Source organism: Bos mutus, chromosome 26, assembly GCF_027580195.1.
Source record: "Bos mutus isolate GX-2022 chromosome 26, NWIPB_WYAK_1.1, whole genome shotgun sequence".
NCBI classification, from domain to species: domain Eukaryota; kingdom Metazoa; phylum Chordata; class Mammalia; order Artiodactyla; family Bovidae; genus Bos; species Bos mutus.
In genome coordinates, this window is record NC_091642.1 from 35,015,659 (window position 1) to 35,027,884 (window position 12,226).

Genomic DNA, 12,226 nt, shown 5'->3' on the forward strand with positions numbered 1-12,226 from the left:
ACTTTTCCATTCCAATCCCCTATCATGAAAAGGACATCTTCTTTTGGTGTTTGTTCTATCTTATAAGTCTTCATAGAACTGGTCAACTTCAGCCTCATTGGCATCAGTGGTTTGGGCATAGATTTGGATTACTGTGATGTTGAATGGTTTGCCTTGGAAACGAATGTAGATAATTTTATCATTTAAGATTGCATCCATGTACTACATTTCAGACTCTTTTATTGATTGTGAGGGCTACTACATTTCTTCTAAGGGATTCTTAGAGCAATTGCCCACAATAGTGGATATAATGGTCATCTGAATCCCACAAGAATAACAACAAAAACAACTCTTCTTCCAGTCAAGAATTTCCTCAGGCAGTGCACAGTAGGTATGGGGTTTCACACCTAATAAGTGCTTTTCTTTGAAATCAAATTCTTTGAATCTGTGATTCTGGCTTCCTGAGGTTCTAAAGATTTCAAAGGGACAAACTTTTCTGAACTCTTATTTTTATTTATTCATGATGAAATTACTGACTCAGTAACTTTTTAATCCTAAATGGATTTTCATGCCAAAATGAGGCTGCAAGATACATAACATTTACTCAGCAAATGTAGAATGTATTTGACTTGAAACACTTTCCAATGCAGAGTTCACAAGTTACAAAACCAGAGTTGAAGTCTTGTACTATGCCTTCAGTCAGTTCAGTTCAGTTCAGTCACTCAATCGTGTCTGATCCTTTGTGACCCCGTGAATCACAGCACGCCAGGCCTCCCTGTCCATCACCAGCTCCCGGAGTTCATTCAGACTCATGTCCATCGAGTCATTGATGCCATCCAGCCATCTCATCCTTTGTCGTCCCCTTCTCCTCCTGCTCCTAGTCCCTCCCAGCATCAGAGTCTTTTCCAATGAGTCAACTCTTTGCATGAGGTGGCCAAAGTACTGGAGTTTCAGTTTTAGGCATCATTCCTTCCAAAGAAATCCCAGGGCTGATCTCCTTCAGAATGGACTGGTTGGATCTCCTTGCAGTCCAAGGGACTCACAAGAGCCTTCTCCATCTATGCCTTAAAAATAGTAATTTAAATGCATCCCTTCAGTTCTGGTTCTCATTCTCCTCATCTGTAAAATGGATTGAAAGATATCTATTTTATGAGTTGATTATGAGAGTCAAATAATAAGGCAGCCACAAAAGTGCTTTGTAAACTTTCTGCAAATAAAAATAATTATTTTTTGGGAAGCCACTTATTTTCTTTAAAAAAAAGCACTTTAGAATCCTAGGCACATTATTTAAAAATCTAATAGTGGCTTTAAAGAAGACTGCTTTTAAATTTGGTTCTTTTGATTTTTTAAAATATAAATTTATTTATTTTAATTGGAGGCTAATTACTTTACAATATTGTATTGGTTTTGCCATACATCAACATGAATCCACCACTGGTGTACACGTGTTCCCCATCCTGAACACCCCTCACACCTCCGTCCCTGTACCATCCCTCTGGGTCATCCCAGTGCACCAGCGCCAAGCATTCTGTATCATGCATCGAACCTGGACTGGGGATTCATTTCATATATGACATTATACATGTTTCAATGCCATTCTCCCAAATCATCCCACCCTCTCTCTCTCTCCCACAGAGTCCAAAAGACTGTTCTATACATCTGTGTCTCTTTTGCTGTCTTGCATACAGGGTTATCATTACCATCTTTCTAAATTCCATATATATGCGTTAGTATACTATATTGGTGTTTTTCTTTATTACATTTAGATGCTAATTTAAACGTGTTGTGTTCTTATCCATGGAATATGGATATGGTGGTTTTTACAGACTGGGTGTATGTGGTTAGTTCCCCAGCCTCCACCCTGAGCCGTGCTCCTCTGCTGCTGCAGAAGCTTTGGAGGGAAGCTCTCGTCTCTGAGAACCTTCTTGCTGACTTCCATGTTGAAAACTAAGTAAAACTGGCTGTTTTGATTGAGTTTTATACATGCACAGCTCTTAAGAGGGGGACTTCTCTCCAGCCCGCTCTTGTTGTGGAACACTAGTTTCTTTTTTAAAGTTATACTTGGCATATGTGGTGTGGCAGATGTCTTAGGTTCACATTCCATCTCTACCCTTTATTAACTGGGCAGGGAGGTATCAGGTAATTCAGCTGAAACATTTCTGTTCAAAGCATCTTATGAAGATCAAGTGAGCTAACTGGGTGGGAAATATCTGGCACAGAAGAGCCAGTAAAATAATTCCTCAATCAATCTTACCTTGTTGGTTATATGCTAGTTGTATTTTATTATTAAATTTGGCTTCTTAAATATTAGAAAGTATTTATTAACTACATTGAGCTTCCCAGGTAGTGCTAATGGTAAGGAACCTGCCTACCAATGCAGGAGATATAAGAGAGGTGGTTTCAATCCCTGGGTTGGGCAGATTTCCTGGAGGAGGGCATGGCAACCCACTCCAGTATTCTTGCTTGGAGAACCCCATGGACAGAGGAGCCTAAGAAGGAAGGAAACTCTGCAGGCTAGCATAGTCCATGGGATAAGCCAGACACAAAGAGTCTAGGTAGACATAGAAACGAGGGCTAGAGAGTTATTGTGACTTAGCATGCATGTATTACCTAAACCAATTAATTAAATGTTATTCAAAATAAGTATCCAGATATACCTGAAATAAATGTTACTGATGTACTTGCTAGCAATAAAGGACATTCTAGAACTATTTTCCATACAACTTTTTGGTAATTTTCATCATTGTTATTGTTTGCACTTGATTTTTGTACACAGAATTCACTTTTAGTCTTCATATTAATTCCATCCATACTGGTCTTGTGCAGTATATTCAGGAGGTGCTTCTGATAAAAACCCACTAAGTCTTTGTAGGAAATGAGAAGTCACAGTGCCTCACTTGATGATTTTTACCTCATGCTTAACAGACTTCATTCTTTCATATTGTCCTTAGCTGGACTGATCAAGCTTTTTTCATTTCATTTTGCTTTTCTTCTATTAAAAGGAAAGATATTTCATTTTAGGTGTATTTTAAACTTTCAGGCAAAATTTTGGTATTGTAATTGCTTGTATCTGTCTATATAATTAAAAATTAGAATTACTATCGATAGCCTTACTAGAATAAGACAGACCAGTGTTTAAATGCTGACAACTTCCTACCCTCTATATCAACTTGCATATTTTGTTAGAAACATCTATAATTTTAGCCCTCTTTTCCTTATGAAAAATAACTTGATAATTTCTTTAAGCTTTGCTACCACATTCTCAGTCATTATTTAGACTCAAAAGTTTTGCTTGCCTTTTGTACATCAGTAATTTTGTGTCCCACTTTCTCCCCTTTTGGGGATACATTTTTATTTTTTTTTTTTTTTTGGAGTTTTTCCTCAGGTAATTATTTCAGAAATGATTTCAAGATTATAAAAAAGTCTGAATATTCACATGTCCAAAAATGTCTATATGTTTCTTACTGATTTTATTTTGGGCTCTACCACACAGCACAAAGGACCTTAGTGCCCTGACCAGGGATTGAACCTGTGCTCCCTGCAGTGGAAGCATGGAGTCTTAACCAGTAGACCACCAGGAAGGCCCCCAAATGTCTATATTTTGACCTTATGGTTGAATTGAGTTTATCAGGTTTGGAATAACAAATTTGAAAATCATTTCCTATTGAGCTTTTGAAGATTTTACTTGACTTTTTAATCATTTATAAGCATTGTGTAAGGAAAGATTTATTCTAAATTGAGTCTCATTCTTTGTAACTTCCTTTTTCTCTTTAAAACTTTTCAGGGTTTTATTTCCCCTTGTTATTCTCATGTTTCACAAGATTTTGGGAGTGTGGATCTTTTCTCTGTAATACTGTTTAGAATTTCATGGATTCTTTGGATTTTTCATCATTGTAGGAAAAATGTATTCAATTTGCTTTGCTTATTATTATTTGCTTATTTTTCTCTCTCCTTAAAACTCCTGTGATAAAGTCACTAGGATTTCTATTAATAGAACTATTTCCCATACTACTTAATTTGTTTAATGTTCTCATCATTACTATTTTGTATTCTATCCTTGTGGAAACCCATGTTACTGCTAAATCTTACTATTGTTTAAAATAAGTGAAAATGGAACTAAATCTATTTTATTACTCAGCATATCCATTTATTGAAAAATATTTTTTGCCACCACATACTTAATTACCAAGAACTTCTCAGTTTTCTAATAACTTTTTCTTTTTCATGGCTAAATTTAGCTGATGATTTTAACTTTTCTGTTTTCACTAAGTTAAGTCCTTCAAGGATTAGTTTTCTGACTTTTAAGTTTGATACTTATTATGCAATTGGAGGTCCTCAAATATCTTTTGAGTCTTGAAATTTTGTTCATGTCTATGAGTTTCTAGACACTTTCAAATATTTATAGTATTGAATGCTGGAGTGTATTTTTTCACCTAGGTGTGAACATACAAGGTTTGCTCTGGCTATGTGATCCTTATTGGAAATGGGTATGCAAAGAAGCGGGGTGGGTGATATGCAGCCAAGGGATCCTCCACTGATATCTTTGAGTGATTTCTTTCCTTGACTTGTTATTCCTGTTTTCTGTCTACTGTCTGCTGACCAGCATCTCCTCTGGAAGTTAGTGGTGTCAGAACTCCTGGCACAAAAAAAAACAGGGCTCTGTGAGGACTAGTGGGATAGCTCTACTTTTTTAAGATAAGACCAGCTCCGTATTCCTTTCTTTATTTGTCCTGCCTCCTTCTGTCTTCACCTGGCGTTACCATGGATTTTATGAGAAAAAGCTCTAAGAGAGTGCTTCTTTTTCTGCTTATATGATGAGCAGAGATGCTTTCATCAATTGCTGTGGTTGTGAATTCCAGTCCTTTGAAACTCTGGATACCTTGATTTTATTACCAGTCATCTTTGAATTGTTTTTTAGTTGAGATTTCCATTGAAACTTACATCCTTGAAGGACTTAACTTTTTAAAACCATCAGCTAAAATTTGGCCATGAAAAAGAAAAATCTCTTAGAAAACTGAGAAGTTTTGTAATTTATGGTGACAAAAATATTTTTTAACAAATGGATTGCTGAGTAATAAAATAGATTTAGTTCCATTTTTAAACATAAGATTTATCAATACATGGGTTTAATGTAACATTTTGTTTAAACAATCTATTGATCAAGACATTTAAATATATGTTGTGCACTGATGATAAAGTCTTATTTATTTAAAAGTTCAAGACTTATTGCATGTTTGGTGATAAGCTTGCACTTTGTTTGTTTTTTTCTTTGCACTTAGTTTTTATCAAGTGTTTGGATTCTAAGCTTTCAGTTGCCCTCACGCAAAGCACACCAATGGATCTCTTTGTAGTTCTAGTGATCTGTCTTTCTATTTTGATTTTCCTTTTTCTATGGAATCAGAGGCATGCCAAAGGGAAGCTGCCACCTGGGCCCACTCCTCTCCCAATTGTTGGAAATATTCTGCAGATAAATATTAAGAATGTCAGCAAATCCATAAGCAAGGCAAGTATGATTACTTTTCTTCCAGTTGTTTGTAATGAATAAATAAGACTGCCCTATGTCTTGTCCCAGACTCCTTAGTCCCAGACACCATGTTTGTTAAAAGTGGTTTTAAAGGGGAGTTCCCATTGGACACCTGGACATGGTTTTATTTATTTATTTATTTATTCATTGTTATTTATTTTTATTCATTTATTTAAAAATATTTATTTTTGGCTGTGCTGGGTCTTCATTACTATGCACAGGCTTTCTTTAGTTGTGGCAAAGCAGAAAATACACTCTAGTTGCAGTGTGTGGGCTCCTCCTGCCATGACTTCTCTTGAGAAGTAGACAGACTCTGTGGCTCTTGGGTTCAGTAGTTGCCCCTCACAGTCTCCAGAGTGTAGGCTCAGTTGCTGTGGCACTCAGGCTTTTTGTCTGCAGCATGTGGGGTTTTCCCAGACCAGGGATCAAACCAGATTCCCTTGCATTGTGAGGCAGATTACTGCTGGATTACCAGGGAGCCCTGTTAATTTATTTTCAATTGATCTAAAGTTGATTTACAATATTATGTTAGTTTCACGTGAGAATATATAAAATTTTATAGATTATGTTCCTTTGAAATTTATTATAAATTACAGGCTGTATTCCCTGTGCTGAACAATTTATCCTTGTAGTTTATTTGTTTTATACATAGTAGTCTATAGTTTTTAATCTCTACCCTCATTTCCCCTTCCATTCTTCTTGTTTCCCACTGGTAACCACTAGTTTGTTCTCTATGTATGTGAGTCTGTTTATATTCTGTTCAATTTATTCATTTTATTTAAAAAAATATTCCACATATAAATGATAACATAGAGTATTTTTCTTTCTCTGTCTGACTTACTTCTCTAAGTGTAATGCCCTCCAGATTAGTCTATATTATTGCAAATTGCAAAATTTCATTCTTTTTTGTGGTAAAGATGGTAAAGAATCTGCCTACAATGTTGGAGACCTGGGTTTGATACCTGGGTTGAGAAAGATCCCCTGGAGAAGGAATGCTACCCACTTCAGTATTTTTGCCTGGAGAATTCCATGGACAGAGGAGCCTGGTAGGCTACAGTCTCAGTTCAGTTCAGTCGCTCAGTCATGTCTGACTCTTTGCAACCCCATGGACACGCCAGGCCTTGTCCATCACCAGCTCCTCACTCACCTGGTCAGTTTTCCAGCCATCTCACCCTCTGTCCTCCCCTTGTCCTCCTGCCCCCAATCCCTCCCAGCATCAGAGTCTTTTCCAATGAGTCAACCAGGGATGAGGTGGCCCTGGAATTTCTCCCATCATTCCTTCCAAAGAACACCCAGGACCGATCTCCTTTAGAATGGACTGGTTGGATCTCCTTGCAGTCCAGTCTAGGGGGTCAAAGAGTTGGACACAGCCTAGTGACTAACATTTTCACTTCACTAGGAGGCAGATCCAAAAATATATGCTATGAATCATGTCAAAGAGTATACAGCCTATGTTTTCTTCCAGGTGTTTTACAGTTTCTGGTCTTACATTTAAGTCCTCAACACTTTTTGAGTTAAGATTTATATATAGTATGAGAAAATGTTTTGTTTCTGTGTTGTTTTGTCACTGAGTCTTGTCTGACTCTTTGCGACCCATGGACTGCAGCATCCCAGGCTACTTTGTCCTCCACTATCTCTTGGAGTTTGCTCAAACTCATGTCCATTGAGTCAGTGATGTTATCTAACCATCTCACCCTCTGCCACCCTCTTCTCCTTTGTCTTCAGTCATTCCAAGCATGAAGGTCTTTTCCAATGAGTTGGCTCTTTCCATCAGGTTGCCAAAGTATTGGAGCTTCAGGTTGATCAACAGTCCTTCCAATGAATATTCAGGACTGATTTCCTTTAGGATGGACCAGTTGGATTTCCTTGCAGTCCCAAGGGACTCAAGAGTCTTCTCCCAACACCACAATTCAAAAGCATCAGTTCTTCAGTGCTCATCCTTCTTTATGGTTCACCTCTCACATCCATAAATGACTACTAGAAAAACTATAGTTTTGATTATATGGACCTTTGTCAGCAAAGTGATGTCTCTGCTTTTTGATATGCTGTCTAGATTTGTCATAGCTTTTCTTCCAAGGAGGAAAGATTTTTAATTTCATGGCTGCAGTCACTGTCCACAGTGATTTTGGAACCCAAGAAAATAAAATCTGTCACTGCTTCTACTTTTTCCCTTCTATTTGCCATGAAAAAATGGGACCAGATGCCATGATCTGAGTTTTTTGAATGCTGATTTAAGTCAGCTTTCCCACTCTCCTCTCTCACCCTCCTCAAGAGGTTCTTTAGTTCCTCTTTGCTTTCTGCCATTAGATTGGTATCATCTGCATATCTGAGGTTGTCAATATTTCTGCTGGTAATCTTGATGCCAGCTTTTGATTCATCCAGCCCAGCATTTCATATGATGTACTCTGCATATAAGTTAAGATATACTCTGCATATAAGCAGGGTGACAATATACAGCCTTGTTTACTCCTTTCCCAATTTTGAACCAGTCAATTGTTCCATGTCCAGTTTTAACTGTTGCTTCTTTACCCACATTCAGGTTTCACAGGGACAGGTAAGGTGGTCTGGTACTCCCACCTCTTTAATAATTTTTCACAGTTTTTGTGATCCATACAGTAAAAGGATTTAGTGTAGTCAATGAAGCAGACGTAGATATTTTTCTGGAATTTCCTTGTTTTCTCTTAGAAGAGGATGAGATGGTTGGATGGCATCACTGACTCAATGGACAAGAGTTTGAGTAAACTTTAGGAGTTGGTGATGGACAGGGAGGCCTGGTGTACTGCAGTCTATGAGGTTGCAAAGAGTCAGACATGACTGAGCAACTGACCTGAACTGATCTTGTTTCTTTATGATCCAATGAATGTTGGCAGTTTGATCTCTGGTTCTTCTGCCTTTTCTAAACCCAGCTTTTTCATCTGGAAGGTCTTGATTCATGTACTGCTGAAGCCTATCTTAAAAGATTTTGAGCATAACCTTACTAGCATGTGAAATATTTTAATTTAATTCTTTTATGTGTAACTGTTTAGTTTTCCTCACACCACTTATTGAAGAAATTGCCTTTTCCCTACTGTATATTTTTGTGTCCTTTTTCACGGATTTGTTGTTCATGTAAGTGTGGATTATTTTCTGGGCTATATGCTCTGCTCCATAGACCTGTGTCCATTTTTGTGCCAGTACAATTTTGTTTTGGTTACTGTAACTTTGTACTGTAGTCTGACATCAGGGAGTATGATACTTTCAGTTCTGTTCTTTCTTTGGATATCTTTGTCTACTTGAGTTATTTTGTGTTTCCATACAAATTTTAGAATTACTTGTTGTAGTACTTTGAATATTACACTGGTATTTTGACAAGATTGTCTTTGAATCTGTTGATTTCCTTGGGTAATATGTAATATGTTCATTATAATAATATTAACTTTCCTTGTCCATGAGCATGTTATGTCTTTCCCTCTATTTGTATTGTCTTTTTTTTTTTTTTAAATCAGCATCTCATACTTTTCTGAGTACATGTCTTTTGCTTCCTTGGTTAATTAGATTTATTGCTTGGAATTTTATTCTCTTCTATGTGGTGATAAGTGGGATTGTTTTAATAATTTCTCTTTCTGATAGTTTGTTCTTATTGTTTAGAAATGGAATAGATTTCTGTATGTTAATTTTTTTTATCCTACAACTTTTCCAAATTCACTGATGAGCTCTAGGAGCTTTTTGTTGGGATTTTTAGAATTTTGGACAGCAAGGAGATGCAACCAGTCCATCCTAAAAGAAATCAGTCCTGAGTGTTTATTGGAAGGACTGATGCTGAAGCTGAAACTCCAATATTTTGGCCACCTGATGTGAAGAACTGACTCATTGGAAAAGACCCTGATGCTGGGAAAGATTGAAGGTGGGAGGAGAAGGGGACAACAGAGGATGAGATGGTCAGATGGCATCATTGACTCAATGGATATGAGTTTAAGTAAACTCCAGGAGTTGGTGATCGACAGAGAGGCCTGGCCTGCTGCAGTCCATGGGATCACAAAGAGTTGGACACGACTGAGTGACTGAACTAAACTTAGAATTTTATAAGCATAGTATTGTATCTTCTACAAATAAGGACAGTTTTTCTTCATTCTTTTCAATTCCTTTTATTTCTCTTTTTTTGATTGCTATGGCTTTGATTTCAATATGATATTTTGAGTAAAAGTGGCAAGAGTGGGCATCCTTATCTTTTTCTTGATTTTAGAGAAAATGCTTTCAGTTTTTCACTGTCAAGTATGATAATGTTAGCTGTGGACTTATTATATATGTGATTTTTTAATTATGTTGAAGTATGTTGCCTCTATACCTACCTTGTGGAGAATTTTTAATCTTAAATGGATATTGGATTTTATAAAAAAACTTTCCTACATCTATTGAACAATCATATGATTTTATTTTTCCATTTGTTAATGTAGGGTATAACATTGATTAATTTGAGGATATTGAACCATACTTGCATCCCTGGGATTAATCTCACTTGTCCATGATGTATGACACCCAGACATGATTTTAGATGGTATACAGCTAAAGATTGCCAGAAGGGAGTGAGATCAATGAGATCATTGTTGAAATTGTCAAAAGTAGGAATTCTCTGTCCATGTTGTGACCTATGTGTCCTTTATAGCATTTATTTTTGGTGAATTCTAATGGCAAAGAAATTGCTTTAATTTTTAAAAACTGCATAGTTACAGAGTGATAACCCCAAAATTTTCCTGAAAGAATAATACATTGATTTGAAATCAAGGAAATAACCAAGTTTCAAGAAATTTCATAGTTTCTGTTGTGTTTGCTCAATTAATGAATTACTATTCTATAGGTTGGAGAAGGCATTGGCACCCCACTCCAGTACTCTTGCCTGGAAAATCCCATGGACGGAGGAGCCTGGTAGGCTGCAGTCCATGGGGTCTCTAAGAGTCGCATATGACTGAGTGACTTCACTTTCACTTTTCACTTTCATGCATTGGAAAAGGAAATGGCAACCCACTCCAGTGTTCTTGCCTGGAGAATCCCAGGGACAAGGGAGCCTAGTGGGCTGCCGTCTATTTAAAGTCACGACTGAAATGACTTAGCATTAGCATTCTATAGGTCTTTAAATCTGAAATCTGACTTCTCTGGGAAAGGTAGTCATGAGAGCACTGCCCCTGGAAGCTCCTCCTTCTGTGTATCAGACTCTGGTTTTGAAGTGACTATGTCAGCACCCCAGCTCATACAGTTGTTAACTCACAGGCTTGGTCAAATTTTAAAATCTCTCTGAGCTTTAATTTCTATTTTTTAAAAGGTGAATAATAATTATTATGCACAAATATTAATACCTGAGCTTAACAAGTTGTTGAATGCCTACTTTCAGTCCCAGGTGTGTCAGATGCTGGGAATTTTCAAAGTGAAAGAAAGTGAAAATTTTAGTCACTCAGTCATGTCTGACTCTTTGTGACCCCATGGACTGTAGCCCACCAGCCAGGCTCTTCTGTCCATGGAATTCTCCAAGCAAGAATACTGGAGTGGGTAGCTCTTCCATTCTCCAGGGGATCTTCCCAACCCAGGGACTGAACCAAGGTCTCCCACATTGCAGGCAGGTTCTTTAACTATCTGAGCAGTGAATTAAAAAAAAAAAAAAAAAAAAAGGTCAGCAGTATGGAATTTACAGTCTAGATGGTAGGCGTGTATTTATGAAATAGTTATCCAAATAAGTGCATGATTACAAACCATATAATAGGAACACAGTGATGTAGTTTAAAAAGGTGATGTAGTTTAAAGGATTACAGGTAGGAGGCACAGTTAGTAAGGGTTCTCTGTGGAAGTGAAATTGGAGATGAGATCTGAAAAATAATTAAACATTAACTGGATAAAATACAGGTATATGTTTGTTCCATTTTTTTTTTCAGTCTGAAGCAGACTTAGTTATTGAAATGTCTGAAAGAGGACCAATTGTTTGTCACCCAGAGAGTAGGTAAAAGCATGGTGTGAGATGAGATTAGGCAGGTAAGCAGAGAGCAGAGTATGTAGATCTTACAGGGATTTTAAGAATATTGGTCTTTACCATAAAAACAATATGATATTCTTTAACATTGGCTTTGTGAAATGGCTTGCTGTATGGAGAATGGATTATAAGGTGGCAAAAGGACTCAAACATTGGACAAGTTGAAAGAGTGAAAGTCTGTACTACTAAATAAGCTGTCATGACAGAAAGACACAATAATGCAGTGACTTAAGGAAGACAGTTTATTTCTGCCTTCCACATAGCAGGCGAGAGTTAAGTGCTGCTGAGCTGCCTCTCCTCCATGAGTTCTTTCAGAGAACCAGATCTTCTCAGTCTTGTAGTTTACCATCCGCATGCTCTAAGGCTTTTGTTCTCATTTGCAGCCACAGAGGGGTCATCTCCATGCTGTCATTTCAACCTATGGATAGGAGGAGAAATGAAAAGGTGTGTTGTCATCCATTTATGCCAGTGTAGAATTTGTGCACATCCCTTTTGCTTATCTCAGTTCATGAAAACTTACTTACATCATCTCACTGGGAAGATGGAAAATGTCTGTGGCTAGGTCCTTATGTATTTTGAATGCTTAGAGGTCTCTGGTGCTAAAGATGTGAAGAATGGATGATGAGGGGATGATTATCAGTCTGCATGTGTGAGAGATGGAGCACCTTCCCTTAAACAGAGGAAACATATCATTTATTGCCACTATAAGAAGGAAGGAGCAATTATAG

At 37.3% G+C, this 12,226-nt stretch overlaps 1 protein-coding gene across 2 annotated transcripts in view; it reads left to right on the forward strand.

Moving 5' to 3' along the window:
- Positions 1–5,314: 5,314 nt before the first annotated feature.
- The window catches only part of LOC102266325 (cytochrome P450 2C21), a 53,311-nt gene continuing 46,399 nt past the window's right edge, over positions 5,315–12,226 (forward strand). Inside the window, exon 1 of one of the 2 annotated variants that reach the window (XM_070363483.1) lies at positions 5,315–5,486. In XM_070363483.1, the coding sequence (XP_070219584.1) occupies positions 5,315–5,486 (172 nt within the window). The remainder of the gene's footprint in view (positions 5,487–12,226) is intronic. The other variant, XM_070363484.1, reaches the window with a different exon arrangement.